Source organism: Portunus trituberculatus, chromosome 18 (assembly GCF_017591435.1).
Source record: "Portunus trituberculatus isolate SZX2019 chromosome 18, ASM1759143v1, whole genome shotgun sequence".
NCBI lineage: Eukaryota > Metazoa > Arthropoda > Malacostraca > Decapoda > Portunidae > Portunus > Portunus trituberculatus.
In genome coordinates this window covers 8,997,695-9,022,049 of record NC_059272.1, presented here as the reverse complement: position 1 = coordinate 9,022,049, position 24,355 = coordinate 8,997,695, and the positions used below count along the sequence as shown (strand labels likewise).

The window sequence follows — 24,355 nt, the reverse complement described above, 5'->3', positions numbered from 1 at the left end:
ATCAGAAAAGAAAATGGTCTTCCAAATAAAGAAGCAAGAATGAAAGAGCAAAGTAATAAGAAGGAATGTTGAATAATTAAGTAATGGAAAATAAATTGTTGATGCTCAAATTGGCAACGCCTAAGTAAATGTATTATGATTTATTTACTGTCATTTTTACGCTAGACTAATGAGGCAATTTTTCTTCATCTTTCTTCTTTGATCAGAGAATTTGATATACACGAGAGAGAGAGAGAGAGAGAGAGAGAGAGAGAGAGAGAAGAGAGAGAGAGAGAGAGAGAGAGAGAGAGAGAGACATTAGGTAATTTAGTCCTGGAAGTTAAAACAAGGAAAGCGTGAAAACGAGAACGAGGATTACGTTATCTTAAATTTTTCTGCTGTTAGAGAGAGAGAGAGAGAGAGAGAGAGAGAGAGAGACCGGAGGGGGGAAAGAAAAAATATAGCGTGTGAAAGAAGACGATGATAAATTTGTGTAACGTAAAGAATGTGTACCGTCCTTCTTACGTTGTGTGTGTGTGTGTGTGTGTGTGTGTGTGTGTGTGTGTGTGTGTGTGTGTGTGTGTATTATCAAGAATGTAGCTAGAAGACGAAGAGGGAAGGAGAGGAAAGTTTGTCATGCACGAAAAGAGGGAAGGAAGAGAAGAAGAGGAAGGAAGTGATAAATCTTTGTAGAAATAAAGACTAAGAGAAAGTAGAGATGAATTAGGGTAAAAGAGGGAGAGAGAGAGAGAGAGAGAGAGAGAGAAAAATAGTTAGCAGATTGTTGCAAATGGGGATTAATAATGATATGTTAAAGGGAAAGGGATTGGTAGAAATATTATGAAAAGAAAACCACAATGATACGATTACTATTTTTTCTATAATATAATAATAATGAAAGTATGAAGGTTAGTTGCAGGTCTCAATTTTCTCTCTCTCTCTCTCTCTCTCTCTCTCTCTCTCTCTCTCTCTCTCTCTCTCTCTCTCTCTCTCTCTCTCTCTCTCTCTCTCTCTCTCTCTCTCTCTCTCTCTCTCTCTCTCTCTCTCTCTCTCTCTCTCTCTCTCTCTCTCTCTCTCACCCTCACCCTTTACTCAAAACACATATGTCAAGTCCTCTTCCCTTCCTCCCTCATCCCCTCCCATTTATCCCCTCCTCCCTCTAACGCATCCCTCGCCCTTCTCTCCCCTCCTCTCTCTCTCTCTGCTTTGTGATAATCACCCTCCATTCCCCTCCATTCACCCCTCTTCCCTACAGACACCAACCCTTCCCTCCTTTCCTACCCTTCCTTATCCTCCTTCCCTTTTATCTCCCCTTTTCTCCTTTCTCAACCCTTCCACTAACCCTTCTGCACAACCCTTTCTGTTTCCTCTCCTCATTTTTTCCTTGCATCCCTTTCCCCTTCTCTAATCCCTTCCTGCCCATTACACTGGTCTCCCCTTCCCCAGACAAGCTGTTCGGCGGGGAGTACGGCTCGGTGGCGGAGAATCAGCTTGAGGCGGAGCTGGATGAACTGGAGGCGCATCGGGGAAGGATCATGGAGGCTAACTTCAAGTGGCGACAGGCGCAGATGATGCTGGAGTACGCGTGCAAGCAGCTGGCCGTGGCGGTGCAGAAGTGGCAAGATCTCCCCACTGTTCCTACTATGTGAGTGTGTGTGTGTGTGTGTGTGTGTGTGTGTGTGTGTGTGTGTGTGTGTGTGTGTGTGTGTGTCAGGAGAAGGAAGAGGAGGACCAGGTGTAGGAAGGTTATGTATGGTTATATTTGTAGCTAGATTAGTTTTTTTTTATTTGTGTGTGTGTAAAGAGGAGGGGGGAAGGTTATGTAGGTTTATATTTGTGGCTATTTTTTATTTCTTTTTGTGTAGGAGGGACTTTGGTCAAGGGCAATAAAAAGAACAAATAGATTAATAAATGAAACCCGGTGATCGATGCCACTTAGGTTTGGTTTGATATGGTTTTGGTTACGTTAGCTTGGATTAGACTTCATTTGGTTAGGTTAGGTTAAGTTTAGTTAGCATTAGTGAATTATTTATATGGCTAAACAGCAACACGTTTTCCTTTTAATGTTATTTGGAAACTAATTCTAACTAGCTATTTGGGAAACAGCTGCGATGGTACAGCAGGAAGCGCCTCTCCTATTCATTATTCTCTCCAGCTTGTGTTGGAGGAAATTAGGAAATAAAGAAAAATATCTCTTGACTAAATGACTTGCTTCAATAAACTACTTAGAGATACATAGTTTTGGTGTTAGTGTGAGAATAAACCCTGTCCTTCCACCCTTAAGTCTCTCCACCCCCTGGCTCCCTCTACCCCTTGCTCCCTCCACCCCTTCCTCCATCCTTCCCTGCCTCTCTCCACCCCATGGCCCCCTCTATCCCTGCCTCCCTCCAGCACACGGCCGGCAGGAAAAGTGAGAACAATTGTCTGTTAGAAAGAACGTTCGAACAGTTTCACAGAACAGAAAGATTCCCTGAACAACATTGATGACGAAAAATGCAGCAGCTTTCGCTAACACGCCCCGCAAGAAGCGTCGTTGTAATGGAATGAAGCGTCTGAAAACAGAGACGCGTTTTTCTTTTCTTTTTTTTCATCGAGTTCTTGTGATGGAAACCAGTATTGCGTCATGTTTTCTCCCTGTCTCCTTTAACAACGCTGTAGATGCTTGTCAAGACATTCCAAGGCACCGCGGCGTGTTACTTGCAGCTTACCTCACATTGCCTCCTTTCACTTTGCACCAGGAGACCAGTCGCTCATAAGTGGACATGAGTTATGTTTTTGACTTACTTCCTTTCTTTACGGAGTTGTAGATGACTGTGGAAAACGAGACAACAACGCTAAGGTAATTCCCTGGAAACCCTCCGCTTTGTACCAATAATCTAGTCTCTGATATGTAAGCACCAGTTATGATTTTGACTCACTCGCTGCCTTTATGGACTTGTAGAAGACTCCGGGAAACACAGTACATAATATAAGAGGCAGGAAGGAGGGTGGAGGGGAAAAGGGACGGCTAAAGGGGACAGCAAAGGAGCAGAAATGTGACTTACTTGCCTGGACAAAAGGAGAAGTGGTGCGACGTCCCTGTCATTCCATAGTGTGAGTGTTTGAGTGGAGGAGGAGAAGGAGAAAGAGGAGGAAAAAATAACAAAGCTGAGGTACGGAACGAGGAAGAGGAAGAGAGGAAAGAGACGGAGGAGCACATGGAGTAAGAGGGTTGAGAAGAACAACGAGGAGGAGGAAAAGGAAGGAAAGAAGGAAAAACTCATAGAAGTAGGAGCAAGAGGTCATTAGGAGGAAGGAAGAAGCAGAGAAATTGTGCAGGATTAGAACGAGAATAGGACCCTTTCCAGCGTGGATGAGGAGAAGGAAGAGGAGGAAGAGGAAGATAGTGTTGGATAAAAAGAGTTTTGCAATTACTTCTAGAATGTGTGTAATACGAGAGAGAGAGAGAGAGAGAGAGAGAGAGAGAGAGAGAGAGAGAGAGAGAGAGAGAGAGAGAGAGAGAGAGAGAGAGAGAGAGAGAGAGTTTTCCTGCATTCATTATTTGTAAAGCAATAATCAAGATATTTTTATTACTTTGAACTACTACTACTACTACTACTACTACTACTACTACTACTACTACTACTACCACCACTACTACTACTACCACCACCACCACCACCACTACTACTACTACTACTACTACTAATAATAATAATAATAATAATAATAATAATAATAATAAGAGGGTAGAAAGGAAGGCGAGTGGACCAGACACAACCACCATCACCGCCATCACCACAACCACGATAACAAATAAAAGCGCCACTTAAAGTAATGTTGCGGCACTGGACACTCGTATAACAGCGGAGAGAGAGAGAGAGAGAGAGAGAGAGAGAGAGAGAATCAGGTATCAAGGGAACAATTAGAGAGAGTGAGTGAATGAAATGAATGAGAGGGAGTGGTGGGTGAGGAGGTAGTGTCTCTCTCTCTCTCTCTCTCTCTCTCTCTCTCTCTCTCTCTCTCTCTCTCTCTCTCTCTCTCTCTCTCTCTCTCTCTCTCTCTCTCTCTCTCTCTCTCTCTCTCTCTCTCTCTCTCTCTCTCTCTCTCTCTCTCTGCTTCCTTTGCATGATGGTCGCAAGAAGAAGAAGAAAAAAAAGGAGGAGGAGGAGGAGAAGGATGGGAACAACAAGAAAAGAAAATGAGAGAGAGAGAGAGAGAGAGAGAGAGAGAGAGAGAGAGAGAGAGAGAGTGTGTGAGAGAGAGATAGAGAGAGAGAAGTGAGGAGAAGAGAGAGAGAGAAGGAGAGATAGAACAAACAGAGAGAGAGAGAGAGAGAGAGAGAGAGAGAGAGAGAGAGAGAGAGAGAGAGAGAGAGAGAGAGAGAGAGAGAGAGAGAGAGAGAGAGAGAGAGAGAGAGAGAGAGAGAGAGACTTGCCATTTAACAGGTCTGAAATGGACTCCTTCACACCCTTTGAACTTTATCTTTTTTTTGGAAGGTAAAATGCGGGAGGGCTGAGATGAGGCCGTAAACTTGCCAGAGAGAGAGAGAGAGAGAGAGAGAGAGAGAGAGAGAGAGATGGTTATGTATATTCAAACTAGATATCCGTTTTCCCCTTCTTTTCTTTCTATTTGTTCCTTTCATCTCTTCTTTCCTTTGTTTCTTTGCCTCCTTTAGTTTCAACCCTCTCATCCTACGTACTCCTTCCTTTCCCTTCCTCTGCTTCTCTTCTCTTTGTACTGCCTTGTCGGTTTGTTAGGCACTTATGTTCATTTTTACGCTTAATGCTATATCAGTCATGTTCTTCACTATACTCTATACTACACTATATACCTTAGGATCACATTTACCCCACCCCGTCACTAAACACTCCTAACTTACATATACAAGCATCACAACTGCTCCGCTTCACCTTACACAATCATCATCACACACCACCGCACTTTCCTATTCTTCTTAACACTCATCACCCTTTTCTACACTATCACAACAACACTAACCATTCTTATCACTACAACACACCACACTCCTCAACACTACCGCCTCCTCACCTCAGACTAACCCTTCGTAACTTCACTGCATCCCACGTCTGTTTCATATCCCTAACAGAGACTTGGAGATCCGATACAGCGTGGCGGCGGAGACGAGGAACAACCTGGTGGCGGCGGGGCAGAACATCCAGGGGGCGCAGCGGTACCTGGACAACGTTAAGTTCCCTTACTGTGACCCCAACGAGATGCAGACACTTGGCAAAGTAGGTGACCACAGAGTGCCGACAGACAGGTACACACACACACACACACACACACACACACACACACACACACACACACACACACACACACACACACACGTTTCTGATTTGCGTATGCGGACTGGCGGCGTGTGCGGACGGCGGGAGGCAGTGGAAAGAGAGAGAGAGAGAGAGAGAGAGAATGATAATACAAATACAGTATGTAAAGGGGGCTATATATGGAGAACATTAATGTATTAGCAGAAGGTCAAAAACACTAAATATACTCACTCGCATCATTAGGAGAGTGGAGGGGAGTGTTGGGAGAAAGAGAAGAGATTATATGGATGAGGCGACTTGAAAGAAATAAAGGTGCAGGGAAGCTTTAAGAAAACATAGCGAAACATTTTGAGAAACCTCCAGTGACGCAGATAGAGTGAAGAGAAAGAGACGATAATATAAAAAAGCATTGAACCTTGTAGTGTAATGGAAGAATATTCCTTTGCTTAAATACATTGAAGGCGGGGAAGAAAAATACTAGAGTGAGCGAGCGAGGGAGGGCAAGATGAATGTCGAGGAACGGAGATGATTTAGGAAAGTGGAAACGAGTTGCAGGAGGAAGGAGATGAAAGGGAGCGATAAAAATAGCGAGCAATGAAGGAGACATCTAAGGCAGAGAGAGAGAGAGAGAGAGAGAGAGAGAGAGAGAGAGACTGCCTGGAGGTGATTAAGGAGGCTAGTGCTAAGCTGACAAAGGCGGAGCACACATGCAGTGAATGTGATGGCGGGGACAAGTCGGGGTAGTGACGGTAACTTTCCATCTGGCCGTCTCAGGACCATATTCTGAAACGCTCCAGCACAACACCTTCACTATTTTCAGAAGGCTCTATTTGACACTACTCGAGTTTTAAAGGGTGTCTTTTAACGGTTCTAGTGACAGAGTGACAAGACATCTACATTAATAAATGATATAAACAAGGTGAAAACACTCTAATTACTCTTTGTTGCGCTTGAAAATAGTCGTAGTGAGAGAGCTAAGCGTTTCTAAATAACGACCTAAAGTGTAGGGTGATGACGAAAGCGAGGGAGAGATAGGGTGAGAATAGATAAACTTCTCACAAGACTTTTAAGACGTGTTTCATGGCTGAGCTCCGCCCTAAAGACGCTGGATAGGACGGGATGATATGACGCTGGAATCAGGAAAGTTATCTCACCTTCCTATGTTGTCTTGAAAGCCCTCCCTGTGGACTCATTTTTAGCGGCAGCCCCGACTTTCTGATCCTTAGATGGAGGTCACTAGATCGTAATAGTGTTCTCTCTTAGTCTATAGGCTAAATTATATATAGAAACACAGATTGATGTGTATATAGGACTTCTACGTAAGGATTCACTTTCACTGGAAGCCTCAATCTTCTGATCCTTTGATGGAGGTCACTAGATCGTAATTGTGTTCTCTCTTAGTCTATGGGCTGAAATATATACAAAAACACAGATTGATGTACATACAGGACTTCTACGTGTCTTTTTTCTGTTATTTGCGCCCATGTAACTCTCAAGTTATCTGTAGGTAAATGGCATAAAGTCGTTAAGCCCTCCATTGCTATAGCTGTCCCTTGTTTATATTCAGAGCACTGTGAGATATACTTGCATGGATATATAGAGGAAAAGAATAGATTATGTTATTCTTCTCTATCCTGCTGAATCATATAAGTAAGAGAAGTAATAGAAAAAGAGGTGCACCGGTTTAGGTCTACAAAAGCTTTTTAGAGAAGGTATCTTAAGGTGTCAGTCCCGAAAGAAAAGGGCCAAAGGGATTATCATTATTGGAATTATGTAGCAGTGAAAGGGTTAATGCTCGCAGTACAACCGTGATATATCCCAGCACTGCCTCTCGCCGCTCGCCGCCCGCTGCCTCCCCACCGTGCTGTGTTACATGACAAGTGCCAGTGTTCTCCATATTAAATGTCACGCTCTATCCTGCCACCCTACCATCATGGCCTCATATTTTTGCCTAAAGGGACAATTTTGTCACAACATACCCTACCTTTCACTTAGCTCCCTAGTAGTCCCCGGCCCGTCACAGCTCCCGTCACATGACCGTCCAGTGTAGCCGCTCCTTTTACTTGTATAATGGTAATCCTTGTGTACCTGAACAGCTGGACGACCACACCTGCCCCGCCTCGCCGGCCTCCACTGGGCTCAGGACGGTGTGTGCTGCAGGGGCTGATGGGGGAAGGGAGGGGAGGGACCATTGCTGTCATAGCTACCTCTCCTCTTCCTCCTCCTTGCCCTCCTCCTTTTTTTTTTCTTTTCCTCACCTAAACTGTTGGATTATGTACCTCTCACCTGTACCCTTCACCTCATTAGCTCCCCACCACCTATGTGTTCACTCTCACACACCGTAAACTTCCCCACCTGTACATGATATTGATTTTTGTCATTTCAAATTGGTGTTCACTCGTATTTGATGTAAGTACACATTTTGTCGTCGATTTTCCACCCTTCACGAAATACCTTAATGGTGTCCACTATGTACATAGTATACATTATTAATTTTCACTAACGTCTCAATGTAATTTTCCATCGAAGTTCACTTTTTTTTATTTTGTATATAACATTTTGTACCTTTCACGTCGCATCATCGGTATTCACTGACCTGGTAAATATCACCACTACCTTCCACTTTCTCCTCCGTCACTGTCTCTTCTTTGGTGTGTCTGTCTTCCCTTATTGTGAACAAACTTCCTTCGGTAAACTCAGATCACTTGGAGGGTTTGGGCGAGCGAGAGCAGGTGTGGGATGGCTCAGGCAGGTGTAGTAGCGGCTGGACACTCGTAAGCCTTTCCCTCACTGACTGAATGGAGGTGGAATCGTGTTGACAGTCCATAAACACGTCTCTTAATCCTCACTTTATGGTCCTGCTTAAAGCTCTAACGTGTTGAGCGATCCGCTGAGTCCTGAGATCATGATTTCCTTGATTCTTTATGTATATGCTAATACTAAGAGTGTGTGCTTGTCTTGTGCTTTTTTTTCCTTTCCCACCTCATCCTTCTGCTCCTTAACTCTAATCCTCCTCATCTTCCCTTACAACAACTACTAATCCTTTGTTTTCCTCCTCCTCCTCCTTCAACTTATCTTCTCCCTCCTCCTCCTCCTCCTCCTTTTCCTCCTCCTCCTCCTCCTCCTCCTCCTCCTCCTCCTCCTCCTCCTCCTCCTCCTCCTCCTCCTCCTCTTCCTCTTCCTCTTCCTCCTCCTCCTCCTCCTCCTCCTCCTCCTCCTCCTCCTCCTCCTCCTCCTCCTCCTCCTCCTCCTCCTCCTCCTCCTCCAACTTCTCCTCCTCCTCCTCCTCCTCCTCCTCCTCCTTATAATAAATCAGTGTGTGGTTAGCTTCTTTAAATAATACCTTAAGACTGACCTGGTTTTCCCTCCCCACTTCTCTCGCCCCCTGTGTTGCTGGCGGCGTCCTTCCTCCGCCACCCCACAAGGTAAACGAAGCTTCTCCCGGGAGGGCGGCGGCCTTTGCTGGTGGCGTGCTCTGCAAATAGAACCTTATACACTTAATTACCTTCATTCGTTCCCTTCCTCGCTGGTGTAGTGGAATGAGAATGAGATGAGCGCGGTTCTTTCATGTTTTGGAGAATGGTGATTTGTGATTAATTCATAAAAACAGAGCACACTACTTAAGTCTCCGCCGCCGTCCTCCGTCTCTCCCTCATTCTGGTGGGGTTTTTATGTTATTTTCTCGGTGGTTTGTCAAAATGCTGCTAGTCTTGGTTTGGTCTTTAGTTCAGCGTCGCTCTCTGGTGTTCTTTGTGCGTCCAGTGTGTAGTGCGTGTTTGTATTAGTGCAAGTGTCCAGGTGTGTCGTCCCTTCTCTTTTTGTTTTTTTTCCTGTTTTCTGCATCTCTCTGCCTGCCAGCCTTGCAGGCCGCCTCCCGTGCATGATCGTAGTTGTAAGTGGCGTGGTGACGTGGTGCCTGTTGCCTGTCTCTCTGTGTCCTCTTATCCGTGGCGAGTTTGCCTGACCTGAGTAATTTTACAACTTGATCACTATTCCAACACACACGCACAGACACACACATACGCACACACACACACACACACACACACACACACACACACACACACACACACACACACACACACACACACACACACGGCCCGGTAGCTCAGTGGTTAGAGCGCTGGCTTCACAAGCCAGATGACCGGGGTTCGATTCCCCGGCTGTGTGGAGATATTTGGGTGTCTCCTTTCACGTGTAGCCCCTGTTCACCTAGCAGTGAGTAGGTACGGGATGTAAATCGAGGAGTTGTGACCTTGTTGTCCCGGTGTGTGGTGTGTGCCTGGTCTCAGACCTATCCCAAGATCGGAAATAATGAGCTCTGAGCTCGTTCCGTAGGGTAACGTCTGGCTGTCTCGTCAGAGACTGCAGCAGATCAAACAGTGAATTACACACACACACACAAACACACACACACACGCGCGTAGTGTAGTGGTTAGCACGCTCGACTCACAATCGAGAGGGCCGGGTTCGAGTCCCGGGAAGCGGCGAGGCAAATGGGCAAGCCTCTTAATGCGTGGCCCCTGTTCACCTAGCAGTAAATAGGTACGGGATGTAACTCGAGGGGTTGTGACCTCGCTGTCCCGGTGTGTGGAGTGTGTTGATGTGGTCTCAGTCCTACCCGAAAATCGGTCTATGAGCTTTGAGCTCGCTCCGTAATGGAGAAGACTGGCTGGGATGACCAGCAGGCGACCGAGGTGAATTACACACACACACACACACACACACACACACACACACACACACACACACACACACACACACTCTCTCTCTCTCTCTCTCTCTCTCTCTCTCTCTCTCTCTCTCTCTCTCTCTCTCTCTCTCTCTCTCTCCACCACTTACTCACGCATGACATTCCAGCACCTCAAGTCATGCGTGGGTGTGCATGAAGTCTGTCTGCACGCACTTCACGGCTGAGCCAGGAGCTGAGGCTGAGTGGCGACTCCCTTGAGCAGCTGGGGTGTGGGCTGGGATGGGTTGCTAGGTGCCTGGGTGGTGGTTCTATTTCCAAGTCACTATTGTCACCCCGTAGAGAGCCTGGGTGTGGCGTGCTTTGGGTAACGTGAGGTTGATATGACTCCTCATTATACAGACGTCTTTCTCTCTCTTACGCGTGTTCCTTTGTCCTTTTCGTTTGTGTTTGGTGTGTTTTCAATTATATGTTTATTTTTCTTGTTCTGTGCTGTGATTTATGGTTATGGTTTTCTTTCTGGGTTAGAGTAAGTGTCAGAATGATTTTTGTTATTAGAACTACTTGTTATTTTTTCTTTTCACAAGGATTGTTTTACATTGTTATTCTTCTTTGTAATCGTTGTTGTTAGTATATGTTCTTTTCATTGTTTTCATTGTTATTGCTTCTACATTACTAGAGCTACTACTATGTTTTTCTTCTTTGTGTATAAATAGTTACATGTATTCTTCTTTTTCAAGTGATTGTAACTGTATATACATTTTTCTGCAACATTATAGAACTACCAGTGTTTATCCATGTTGTATAAATGTAATTACTATATTATAGTATGTATTCGTCTTGAGTGTGTACAATATCTTGCTATCTCTGGTAACTTAACCCACATCTGTGTCATCCAGCCAATCATGATAAACAAGGTATCTTCACTTCCTGCCTCTCTAGCCTTGAGGCATGACTTGTGTGCCTCATAGGGCCTGTGTGTCTCCTGTCGGTGGAATCCGAGAAGGGAACATACACATCATGTGCCTCACACACTCAGACACAGCTAGCGCAGTGAGTCTCATTGAAAATAAGGAGTGAAGATACTTTTATAAGTGTATGTGCTGTGACAGTGGGGAATGAAGGAGGGAAGGGGACAAGAAACACATGTATTACACCGGCTTCTGGCCCCCCACTATGGCCAAGACACCACATCTCCACCATTACAAGACCAATTTTCCCTCCCTCCTTTCCCGCTGCAACCACCACTAAAGTGCCCTCCGCCACATTACATTCCCTAACATGGCAGAGAATAGCAGTCAGGATAAATTTCATAAAAAAAACACTGTAGGATACATAGAATACACGGTAGATATACAGTAAGCATACACTACAAGATGTAGCCACTCCCAAAACACTGTTCAGAAAAGTCTGCCCTGCAATCAATGTTTCCTCTTTTTCTTTCGACTAAAACTCTTTTAGAAGGGGAGTTCCAGGACCGCTCCATTCAATGTTTTATCTCACTGGGCTTTTATTATATTCAAACTCGTGTGGGAAGACACAGCACCTACGAGCCTTCCCTTTTGTAGTTCTATAAAATCTGAAGGTTTCTTTATTCAAAATAGACGCATTGACGTCATAGGAGATTGCAACACTGTCTCTTCCGTATACTTCACTTCAGATAGCCAGCACACACACACACACGTGTAGCCCCTGTTCACCTAGCAGTGAGTAGGTACGGGAAGTAAGTCGAGGAGTTGTGACCTTGTTGTCCCGGTGTGTGGTGTGTGCCTGGTCTCAGGCCTATCCGAAGATCGGAAATAATGAGCTCTGAGCTCGTTCCGTAGAGTAACGTCTGGCTGTCTCGTCAGAGACTGCAGCAGATCAAACAGTGAAAACACACACACACACACACACACACACACACACACACACACACACACACACACCGCGTAGTGTAGTGGTTATCACACTCGGCTCGTAACCGAGAAGATCCAAATTCGAGTCCTGGGCGCGGCGAGGCAATGAGCGAGCCTCTAAATGCGTAGCCCCTGTTTACCTAGCAATAAGTAGGTACGGGATGTAATTCGAGGGACTGTGGTCTTGCTGTACTGGTGTGTAGTGTGTGGTGTGGTCTCAGTCCTACCCGAATATCGGTCTATGAGCGCTGAGCTCGCTTGGTGAATTACAAACACACACACACACACACACACACACACACACACACACACACTTGCATGACCAAGCCTCCTCCCAGCAGGCCACGGAGTACGTATTCACGGACATGCAGAGCAACGAGAGGCACGACCACGCCCAGGCCTGCTACTCCACCACGCACAAGCGAGCCAACGCCCTCCTTCAGTGGTTTGACACGGTGAGGACATGACCTTTCTCTCTCTCATATTCCGCTCATGCCTGTCAACTGTTCCGCCTCAAGTTGTCCAATCCTGTTTAGTCTTGTGTTTCTCCTCTCGTCTCACACAGTGCTGCTTGTGCCTCACTTTCCTTCCCATGTGTCTCGTCCGTGCTACCTCAACTTGCCCCCAATCTTCGTGCCACTTTGTCCAACCATGTCCTGTGATCTCATATTGAATTGCTGTCCTACCCCGCCCAGCCCTGCATCGCATCCCTCCAACCTTTCAACCAGCGCAGAATAAAACATAGTAAACGACCAGATTGCTTCCTGAATTTAAAAAAGAAAAAAACTCTACGGATCTAGGTTTTATAGTTTAAATGTCAACGTCAACAAACATATTACTGTATTATCGATGCGGCGTTAAAATCCAGGGAGAGGAGTGTGCGTTGGAAGGAGTGGATAATGGAAGGCGAAAGATGGAAAAACACTCTCTCTATGATGCGGTGATGCCCTATGCTTCAATTGTTGGGCTGGAATCAGAATCAGAATCAGAATGTTTATTCCATTATACAATACAATGGTTATTCCTTACATGGTGTTTACATCATAGAAACATTGGGTCAGGCAACATGTAAACAACAGTTAAGATTGTTCTATATAGGAAAAATCACAAATACATAAAAAGTATGATACTATCTGCACTAAAATCTTTAAAACGGTAAAACTAATGTCTTAAAACGACAATGAGTAAAATTATATAAGAAAAATAAAACACTAAGTCTACAAATAATCAAAATAAATTAAAAACATAGTAAAACAAGAAAAACACTTAACTTGTACAATAGTTATGGAGTACTAAACTGTTGCACATGGAAACATGCCATCTGCAGTCCAGTGTCCCACCGTTCTCTTTTTCCCAAAATACAACACTACCATATCATAATGGCACAAGGGAATAAAGAAAGGACAGTAAGAGCATAAAAGCATAACATGACGTGAAAACAAGGCCACATTTTAACTCGTTTGTCTTTCCCTGTGTAACCAGACACCCGGCAGCCATCATGTCATTTCTGGTGAAGAAAGAAAACTCCAAATAAATCCCAGGGTGCAGTGAAAGTTGGATTTTGTTCATAGCGAAATGGAGGAGTCAGTGAGCGCCTCTCTTACTACACTTTTTCATTTTTTTGTATTTGGGCTTATGCCTTCGAGTTTTGTTTGTACCGCAGTGTTACGATAAAATAAAAACCAGTGGCCGGAAACGTGACGCTGAAACTTGTATATATATATATATATATATATATATATATATATATATATATATATATATATATATATATATATATATATATATATATATATATATATATATATATATATATATATATATATATATATATATATATATATATATATATATATATATATATATATATATATATATATATATATATATATATATATATATATATATATATATATATATATATTTTTTTTTTTTTTTTTTTTTTTTCCATTTTTTTTTTTTTTTTGCCACACACGCAAGAGCAAGAATAGAAAAAGAAACAGCGAAAATAGAGAATAATAAAGGCAATAAACGGAAAAAACAACGTAAACACAAGTGTATTACTTGCATTATTATGCAAAACAGTATCAAGACTTCTCTGGAACTAAAACTGAACTGCATTTTTGGCGGGGAATTCTTTATATAAGTGACATTTAGTGAGCAGCAAAGTGAGCGGACTATTTTCTCTATTTTCCTGGTCTTGACCAGCCTCGCTGACACGCAAAGAAGCAAAACATCAGCCCTTCGTCTCCACTCACGACAGCCAAGGACCAAACGAGCTGCAGTTGGTTCAACTGCGTTGCTTCACTGCATTTAAGGTCTAAAATATCAGTTGTGTGTCGCTGAACTTTGCTCTATGTACTAATGTATATAGAGCATCAAAACATGCTTTGTATATTGTATTTTCGGTCCTCCGCGATATAGTGCCTCGTAACACTGTATACCCCTCCCTCTAGGAGCATTCCCCTCATTTTTTCACCTCCCACATTTGATCTACATGTATAAGTTCTTTTAGTACTTCTTGTCCTCGCTTTTTTTTTCTTATCCTTTTTAACTCACTTTCACACTTCCTCACACCCCCTTTTATAGCTAATTAACTGGGTTTGTTTGTTTTTTTGTGTTTTTTTGGATAATATGAAAGTGAAATTCAAGAAGTACAATAATAATGACATTTTGTTTTCCTCCGCCATCATTTCCCTTAGCTTTATTTTTCTATATATGCCCACATCACTTGATCGCTTTCTCGTTTCTGTCTTACTCAAAAACACCCTTCTTTCCGCAAAACAAAAATTGAATTCAAAACTTAGAAGAGGAATGGTAATGTAACTGATGTAGTAATAATGATGATCTTCCCTGTGTGTCAGGTGATCAACACGACCATCATGAAGGACCTGAACGACATCAACGACAGGGTCAAGGACAAGACACTGGAGCTGAGGCGGGAACGTGTGCGCCTCATCCAGGATAAGGTAATGGTGGTGGTGAATTATTAGTAAAACAGTGCACTTTAGAATGGAGATTAACCTCTTCAGTACCGTGACGCGTTTTGTATTCATTCTGGTTACTAATTTTATACAGCTTCAGAAACGTATGTTGGGGGTAGTAAAATGGTGAAGACTGTGGTCATTAATATGAATAGAGATTAACCTCTTCAGTACCATGACGCGTATCTATTTTCATTCTTGTTACTATATGGTGATTTTATACAGCTTCAGAAACGTAAATGGTGAAGAATGTGGTCATTAATCTTCTGACCTCCATAGACCCTTCCTAATCTCAATAAAATAGTCTAATCGCACATAAATCTTAGGGAAAAAATGTGTCCCAGTATTGAAAGGGCTAAGAGCAGAGTTGAAAATATACTGCCACTTGATACACCTTTCCCTTATTATACCAGTTACTCCGAGACATCTTTACTTGGTCTACAGCCACATTGCAAAACGTACTCTTTTTCCTCACCCATAACCTTCTTGTAAAGACTTCACGCATTGCTTCTAGTGTTGTTAACTGTTTCGTGTGGCACTGAACGGGTTAAATGCCACGTTTTAGATTCTACGAGTTCCTCCATCAACCCTAAAAAACGAATAAAGTCACTTGAGGTTGAGATTAGACTGGAATATGTATGTTTCGTAGCATACATACATCAACACAAAAGAAAGATTTCACCGTTGTTTTCCCTTCCTCCTTTGCAGTCTTTCTTAATACCTTCTTTCCTCTCTCTCTCTCTCTCTCTCTCTCTCTCTCTCTCTCTCTCTCTCTCTCTCTCTCTCTCTCTCTCTCTCTCTCTCTCTCTCTCTCTCTCTCTCTCTCTCTCTCTCTCTCTCTCTCTCTCTCTCTCTCTCTCTCTCTCTCTCTCTCTCTCTCTCTCTCTCTCTCTCTCTCTCTCTCTCTCTCTCTCTCTCTCTCTCTCTCTCTCTCTCTCTCTCTCTCTCTCTCTCTCTCTCTCTCTCTCGCTCTCCCTTCTATTTCTCTTCCTTACAAAATAGAGGAGCCATGGGGACAGATATCAGGATATATTCTCTCTCTCTCTCTCTCTCTCTCTCTCTCTCTCTCTCTCTCTCTCTCTCTCTCTCTCTCTCTCTCTCTCTCTCTCTCTCTCTCTCTCTCTCTCTCTCTCTCTCTCTCTCTCTCTCTCTCTCTCTCTCTCTCTCTCTCTCTCTCTCTCTCTCTCTCTCTCTCTCTCTCTCTCTCTCTCTCTCTCTCTCTCTCTCTCTCTCTCTCTCTCTCTCTCTCTCTCTCTCTCTCTCTCTCTCTCTCTCTCTCTCTCTCTCTCTCTCTCTCTCTCTCTCTCTCTCTCTCTCTCTTCCCACCCACCTTTGTCTCCTTTCCTTCACCCTTTTCTCCGTCACCCCCTCACCCTATCTTCTGCCTGCCATCCTCATATTCCCTTTCTCCACCAGCCTTCCTCTCTTCCCTTATTCCTTCGTCACTTCCCTTTCAATTTCATCATAACTCCCTCCCTTTGTTATCCTCTCCTCGTCTCCTTTCCTGCGTTATTATGAGTACACTTCTTTTTTAATTACTGCTCATCTCTCGTTTTGTTTTCTGTCATTCTTTCTTCCTTTTTTTATTTTCCTTTTACTTATATTTCTATCATTCTTTCTACTTTTGGCACCTTACCTTCTTTCATTACCCTTCTTTTATTTCCCATCCTTCTTCATTCTTTCTTCCTTCTTTTTTCTTTCGTCACCATATCTTACTTGGTTATCCTCTGACATCTATACACTTCCTCCCTTCACTTTCGTTTATCATCCTCCTTTCCATGCCTCGTCAGGTGAAACAGCTTTGGGGGATGGATATCGAGCTGGACTCTACCTTGAGGACTGAGGACTTCAACGTGGAGGAGCTGGCCAAGTTGATGGTGACAGAAGGCCAGGTGGTCAAGGTGGAAGCTGGAGATGTGAGTATTACTAGTGTTTGGTGTATTTATCACATTTCCACTCTTATTTGACTTTTGCATTTATTCTTCTTGCTGTTGTATTGGGTGGTGTGTGTGTGTGTGTGTGTGTGTGTGTGTGTGTGTGTGTGTGTGTGTGTGTGTGTGTGTGTGTGTGTGTGTGTGTGTGGGTATGGGTGTGGGTGTGTTTGTGTGTGTTTAGGTATGTGTGTGATGTATTAGTCTCGATCTTGTTTTGATACTCTCATGTCTTGTTTGTATATTCACTCGCACGCACACACACACACACACACACACACACACACACACACACACACACACACACACACACCTGCTGTTGCCATTATTTTAGGCTTCTATCACACTCCATCTTAGCACATGTTTATTTATCGTTCCCTACACTTGCATAGAAACTTGATTGTCAAACCTTAGCGCATGTCATTTGTTTAATCCTCCAGAGTGTTTATGCAGGTTTCACGCGTCCTTCACTCATACAACTATCTTTCCCAAAACCTGTCTCTTCAGCACACGTTTCGTACCACCATCTCATCTTCGCCATCATTATCCCACCTGACATCTGTACCGCTCCCACGCCTCAGTGTACCATGTGTACCTTCACAGCTCATAACTCGCCTTTACTTCCAGCGCACTCGGTAATGCACACCTACATCTCCACACACCTGCAGGTCCACACAGCCTCCAACCCGCTCTGCCGCGGTCCCTACCCTCTCTAAGGTCGTGCGAGTGTCATTATCAACATTTCCAGTGCGGGTACACGCCAGATGCTCCGTATAATAAACTTTACTGCATTGCACTCATGGTAACTTTTCTTTATTTTATTTTCGCGCGTAGGAAGTTTATTTTGTCTGGCCAGAGTTTAATTCAACTGTTCGATCTTCAGTTCCGGCAAACATCTGGTACTTACAAAGTGACTATGACTAAAGGAAACTGTTGCGCATTCCATCGCAGTCACTCAAGCTGCTGTACTTCAATGGAACTGGACAATGAATGGCTAGAGTTTCTGGTTCGCTCCGCTCTTCAGCGACTCTGGACAGTGCCTCCTGCATTGTGTTAAGTGTCCCAACAACTCCCAAACAAGCCCGTGTTTTCAACCATGCCGGAGACGGGGAGTACAAAGTTTTTGCTTCAGTTACTCTACCAGAAAAATGTTTCCGGAGTACGAGTCATGCCGACCACAGTGGTGAGGGAAAGAGAGAGAGAGAGAGAGAGAGAGAGAGAGAGAGAGAGAGAGAGAGAGAGAGAGAGAGAGAGAGAGAGAGAGCAGCGTGTGGCCTGCTTACCTGAACACTCCTCTGTGAATGTTTCTCTCCTTCCGTCACTCACTGCTCGCGTGCAGGTGTGCCTTTTATCTGCACGGCGTCCACTTGAGATTATTATTATCTCATTATAAGTGAAAGTGTTGTCGCACATTCAGGGTCAAATCTCTGTTATCTTAAACCACCTCAAAGTGATGAATCTGTCACGTCTGCCGCCACTTGACTGAGGGGCGGATAAGATACGCTTTGCGTGGAGCATGAGGTCCCTGTGATCTGCTGATTGTCGTGTGATTGCATGTAATGTTATCTAAATCATGTGTTCACGCACGAATATGCTTGCCTTGCTCCACCTGCCACGCTGCACTGACACCACACACCTGCCGTGCCGCAGCGACCACCCCACACCTGCCGTGCCGCGGCGACCAACACACACTTGCCGCGCCGGGACGCTGCTAGGCGCTGTGTTGATTCATATTTTTTTGTTCCCTGCAGGCGGAGAGTGAGCGCGCCGGCACGCCACCCCTGCTCAGCCGTGACGAGCTGGCTCCAATGCCTTCCAACACCGTCATCTTCGGCAACATGTATGACCATTACCAAGGTAAGTGCTCCCCGAGTGCCCCTAAGTGCCTCAAAGCACTTCCTGAAGGAACTCAATGGCCTCCTGCCTCACACCAAAAGTGAAACGCTTCCAGTCACTCTTTGTGGATTTTTTTTTCTTTTTAGTCTCTCTCTCTCTCTCTCTCTCTCTCTCTCTCTCTCTCTCTCTCTCTCTCTCTCTCTCTCTCTCTCTCTCTCTCTCTCTCTCTCTCTCTCTCTCTCTCTCTCTCTCTCTCTCTCTCTCTCTCTCTCTCTCTCTCTCTCTCTCTCTCTCTCTCTCTCTCTCTCTCTCTCTCTCTCTCTCTCTCTCTCTCTCTCTCTCTCTCTCTCTCTCTCTCTCTCTCTCTCTCTCTCTCTCGAGTTTCCAAACACATAACTTTCTAAGGCACAGGTGGAATACGTATATAAGACGGTATTACTTTTTACATTTCAGTTGTGTCTCATCTGCGATAGGGAGAAGACGTGAGATGCTGATAAATGCATTAAGTTCGCAAATAATGTCATGATATTAGCCCTTGAAAATTCGTAAGATCTTGGCCTTTCATTTTCATTTCATAGACAATGAGCTGACTCCTGTACTTTTGAATACATTGAACAGCACCTACATTAAACTGAACAGCATTTCACTGTGTAGCATCATCCTTCCTCTAACTGTCAGTTGCTGATGCTGGGGGAAACAAGTGAGCAATATTCATGTGCACTAGTATAGCGTGTCCAGCCTTGCTCAATGAATGGACTCGACGTGTACCCTATATTATTTTTCGTCCTTACAACATAAATACATTTCACTCGCTGACGTCCATCGCTGGGAAACATGACAAATTGAGCGATGAAACGTGGGATGCAGTGTGTGTGTGTGTGTGTGTGTGTGTGTGTGTGTGTGTGTGTGTGTGTGTGTGTGTGTGTGTGTGTGTGTGTGTGTGTGTGTGTGTGTGTTTTAGAGCATACAACAAAAGAGTAAGAGAAGAACGTGTCCCAGCAGGAAGTCATTCATCGTTATGAAAAAAAAGATATTTGAAGTATAAGCCATTTATCTTCGTTGGCAGTTTGTGACATCAGACTTTCAAGCCGTCAGGTCTGTCCGTCCACGCCTCCTGCTGGTCTTAACGCACTTCTCTCGTCCTTCGCCACCCACCAAGCCCACTTCTGCCAACATACGTCATACTTCTTTCATCCTCTAACTCAAAGTCTCCTCCTCCTCCTCCTCCTCCTCCTCTAGGCCGCCCACGTCAGCTTATCGTCTCCCCTTTCCCTCTTTTCTATGTTCATCTTCAGGGTAACTTATAGACGCTCTGCTTAGCTCCGTCCCTCCTTCTCCTCCTCTTCACTTTCCTTTCCCAGCCTCTTTTTTTTTTTTTTTTTTTTTTTCTCACGCCGATCGTTTTCAACATTATCCTCTGAACCTGTTCATTTTCCATTTTCATTTTTACTTTTTTTCTTTCTGCTAGTCTTTTCCTTTTTTTTTCTTCTCCCTCTCCGTTTCACAAGATAAGCTTAGCATCTTTCCCTTCCCTTACCTCTCGGTGCTCTTCTCAACCTCTCCTTCCTCCCACTCACACCACCACAACACCCTTTCTTCATCTTTCATCTCCTCCCTAGCCTCTCAATGACTCTCTTAGACCCTTCACTCCCTCAATCTTTCTTTAAGATTACTTCAGCCCTTCTTCCCTCTTTCTTCCCCTAACTATAGCCTCTACTCTCCCCTCTTACTAACTAAGCTCCCTCCTTCCTTGTTTTGCCCCTAGCTATACAACCTCTATTCTCCCTTTCTTCATAACTCAGTCCTCCTCCCTCCTTCTTCCTCCCTTATTCTCCTTTCCTTCATAGATTGTCATTACTTTCCTCTTTCTTCCCGTAACTATAGTATCGAGTCTTCCTCAATTCTTATTTTTTTTTCCCTAATCATTGTTTCTGCTCTCCTTCATAACTCAGACCTCCCTTCTTCTATCTCACAGCCCAGCTCAGCACCCTGGCCAAGCAGCATCAGGAGGAGATGGAGCAGTTCATGAAGGAGCAACAGAGCAAGACGCAGCGTATGAATGAGTCCCTACAGATGAAGTTGATGGCAAGGCGGCAGCGCAGAGCCAGGAAAAACGTGGAGCAGATGCAAAGGACGGCACTGGATTCTTCTGGGGAGTAGCATCGAGTCGCCTCTACCTACTGTCCCTCCTTCTCCTCCTCCTCCTCCTCCTCCTCCTCCTATCATTTCTACTATCATCACGTGCTATCGTTACCTGGACCACACTACCATTGTTACCACAACCACTAACACTACTACTACTACCACCACCACCACCACCACCACCACCACCACCACCACCACCACCACAGTGAAGGCAGCATCCACATAAATGGCAAGTTATTCATGCCATCGTTTCCACTAATCGAAATACATATGTGTGTGTGTGTGTGTGTGTGTGTGTGTGTGTTAATCTCGCTACAACGAGTATTCTCTCAGGATTGACAGGTCACGCTCTGGATGTCAAACTCGTGACCTTTGCTGACGTCAGTAGTGATCTGCTCTTGCTGCTGCTGCTTCTGATGGTTATGCTGCTGCTGCTTCGCTTATCTACCTGCACATCACCTCCTCACCTAAAACAATACCTGGATCGCCTGACACTAATAGCAGTAGTAGTAGTAGTAGTAGTAGTAGTAGTAGTTGTTGTTGTTGTTGTTGTTGTAGTGATAATTGTAGTAGTTGTAATAGTAGTAGTAGTAGTAGTAGTAGTCGTTGTTGTTGTTGTTCGTGTAGTAATGATAGTTGTAGTAGTTGTAATAGTAGTAGTAGTAGTAGTAGTAGTAGTAGTAGTAGTAGTAGTAGTAGTAGTAGTAGTTTAAGAGAGTATTATCAAGACACCTCAGAGATTAAATTGGCTCACCCTTTCAGAACTCTTTCTATACAAATTTTTAAGGAGAACTAATTAAGGCTTTTTTTATATGTATTTTTTTTATCGCTCAGGCAGCCTCCTTTTCATGCAACATAATAGTAGCAGCAGTACTTAGTAATTGTGGTGATGATGGTGGTGGTAGTAGTAGTAGTAGTAGTAGTAGTAGTAGTAGTAGTAGTAGCTTTACGTGATTAATGAACTTGTTAAGGAATACACAAAAAATAAAATAAAATCATTCGTTTAACAAGTCCCTCCAGGAAAATTATTATGTAAAATATAGAAGGTGAGTCACAAAAGGAAAGATAGTTTAATTCCACAGGTATCTCACTCTCCCTCTTAAAATCAATGTGCACGGGAGGTGGAATAATAAGCCAGTGTCCTAAAGTTTAGCAGTTTATTATTTTATCGGGGATGAGACAGCTTGACTTTCTCATTAGCAAGTTGAACAGAATAAGGATAGCAGTAAACTGAAAGTCTTATGCAAGGAGTGCGTTGTGTTGGAGGAAGAATACAATTAGCAAATTCAGAATATTATTCATTAAACAAAGCAAGAACTTATTGTAAGACCTAAAGGCAAGTTAGCTAGAGGGACTTGAGACAGAAACTTTTGACTTTACCTTTCCAAGAAGAGTTGTTTGAGTGGAGACTATATCCTTTCATGTTTATTCTTAGATAAAATTTATGTAAAGCGTCATTATATGTGAATGGAAGAAAAATTGGCTGAGATGACTGAAAAAAAGCAACTAAAGACAAATTTATTTTACGTGTGATATAACGGATTTTTAGCTGGACTATTTATATTTAGTACGGAATAGCCCAAGAATGGTGATATGAAAGAGCAGCTCAGATGAATGTTGCTGAAACCGACGAAATATTAGGTCAAAAGGATGTGCATGATAATCACTGCATTTAATGAAGAAACTGACTACCTGAAAATATTAAACAAGTAATTTTGCTATGTCCATCTCGAAAACTGTAGAAAGATTAGAAGTTAATCACTGTTGTTCATCCGGAGTCACTACATTCATGTCGAGGTGAAGATCTGGTGAATGGTGTAGAAAAGTGCTGTGAAGTCATCGGCACAAGAAATGACAGAACTCTGATTGAACCAAGTCCTGCAGAACACCATAGAATCCAGAGAAAAGATTACCTTTGTATAAAGGTAACACAACAAATGGAAGGGATTCAGAAACGTAAGATACAAATGCAAATTTATGTATGTGTACGATGATTGAAAATAGAGGACTTACGTCAGATCACCATTGCAGAAAAGGTTATTGTTGTGTCAAGGATTACTATTAAGTAGACGCATCAGTAATTGTAAATACAGTTGTATACGTTTTCATGTATGTAACGGGTATGCATACAAACGAACATATAGGTGTATGTATGTATGTGTGTACGTGTATGTCTGTGTATGTTTTTAGTGATACGTAGTTAAATTATGTAGACGTCTTAGTAACGCAATAAATAAATAGATATGTAAGAAGAGCACGTGTGTGTGTGTGTGTGTTTCTAGTGTGACCTTATGGCTCGCTGTATGCCTTTTAATGTGCCTTAAAATTGTTTGTGTGTGTGTGTGTGTGTGTGTGTGTGTGTGTGTGTGTGTGTGTGTGTGTGTGTGTGTGGGGGGGGGCACTATTTTTATATCTGACTGTCCTGTGTATGTTTGTATGTAGATAAAAATAGTAATTTTCTCTCTCTCTCTCTCTCTCTCTCTCTCTCTCTCTCTCTCTCTCTCTCTCTCTCTCTCTCTCTCTCTCTCTCTCTCTCTCTCTCTCTCTCTCTCTCTCTCTCTCTCTCTCAGCAAATTTCTTTTCCCGATATTTTACCTTAGGTTTTTCTTCCTTCCCTTTAAATCGAATTTTCTTCTCATTTCCCTATTCGTTATCCTCTTTTTCCTCTCGGTCTTCATTTTACCTCATGTTTTTTTTTCCTCTTCATTTTTTCATCTCTTGTTTTCTTTTCAGCTCTCATCTCTTCATCTTTACCTCCTTCCTTTCGTCTATCGTCTTTTAACATTTTTTCCTATATATATATTTTTCCCAGAGTAAGATCTCGTCAGTTCTGTGATAAAGATTAAACAAAAAAAGTTATGCACGTCCATCCCAGAATTAAATATAGCCTTAGATCGTGTTTTCCTTTTCCGTTTTCTTTTTTTTTTCTCTCTCTCTCTTTCTCAACACCCAGTTTCGCATATTCAACTATTGAAACACAAAATGTATATTCATGTGGTACTTGAAATAATCCTTCTTCTCTTAATCTATATTCCTCACACGTTCGGACTTTTGTTTCCGTATTTCTGTCTCATTATTATTGTTACTTGATGTTGATGTTGCTGTGTTCGTGTGTTAGTTCGTGTCCCCTTCAGGAGTAACGCCACGGTGAAGTACTGGACGCACATGCAAGGACTCTCCTCAGACGTTTCGGCACTTACCTTAACTTGAACCTTAAACTTACTTTTGTCGAAATCATTAAAGGTTAAAAAAGTTTCTTCATCAGTAATAAGAGGAATATCTTTTAAAATATATGGCCTTTAGAAACAATTTTTATGACCCTAAAGTATTTCAGTATAGAAACCTGAAATTGATGTTTTTTACCACGATACATTATTAGTCTATTGCGTCAGTCGAGGTAACCGAAAGCCAAGTGGATTTATTACCTGTCTAGACTGTCGCGCCATTACTACACCGTGAAACTAATAAGGTCTGTATTCTGAAACTCTTTGCTTTCTCATTACGATTACTTTCAAAGCTCAGAAAGGTAATTAGCCATTGGAGTTTATTCTATTGATATATAGAAATCTTCCTAATAGGTCACTAAAATCACAGAAACACCGTATAACTTCAATTAAAG

The 24,355-nt window shown here is 43.2% G+C and overlaps 1 protein-coding gene across 5 annotated transcripts in view; it reads left to right on the top strand.

Moving 5' to 3' along the window:
- Positions 1 to 20,960, top strand: part of LOC123505534 (myosin heavy chain, non-muscle-like) — a 186,142-nt gene extending 165,182 nt beyond the window's left edge. For 3 of the 5 annotated variants that reach the window (XM_045256953.1, XM_045256955.1, XM_045256954.1), the window contains 8 exons: positions 1,426 to 1,624; positions 5,069 to 5,213; positions 7,349 to 7,399; positions 12,182 to 12,295; positions 14,705 to 14,809; positions 16,615 to 16,740; positions 18,507 to 18,612; positions 20,567 to 20,960. In XM_045256953.1, the coding sequence (XP_045112888.1) occupies positions 1,426 to 1,624; positions 5,069 to 5,213; positions 7,349 to 7,399; positions 12,182 to 12,295; positions 14,705 to 14,809; positions 16,615 to 16,740; positions 18,507 to 18,612; positions 20,567 to 20,751 (1,031 nt within the window). In that variant the 3' untranslated portion in view covers positions 20,752 to 20,960. Of the gene's footprint in view, positions 1 to 1,425; positions 1,625 to 5,068; positions 5,214 to 7,348; positions 7,400 to 12,178; positions 12,296 to 14,704; positions 14,810 to 16,614; positions 16,741 to 18,506; positions 18,613 to 20,566 lie in introns of all 5 variants that reach the window. The other 2 variants (XM_045256957.1, XM_045256956.1) reach the window with 2 other exon arrangements.
- The last annotated feature ends 3,395 nt before the right edge of the window (positions 20,961 to 24,355 follow it).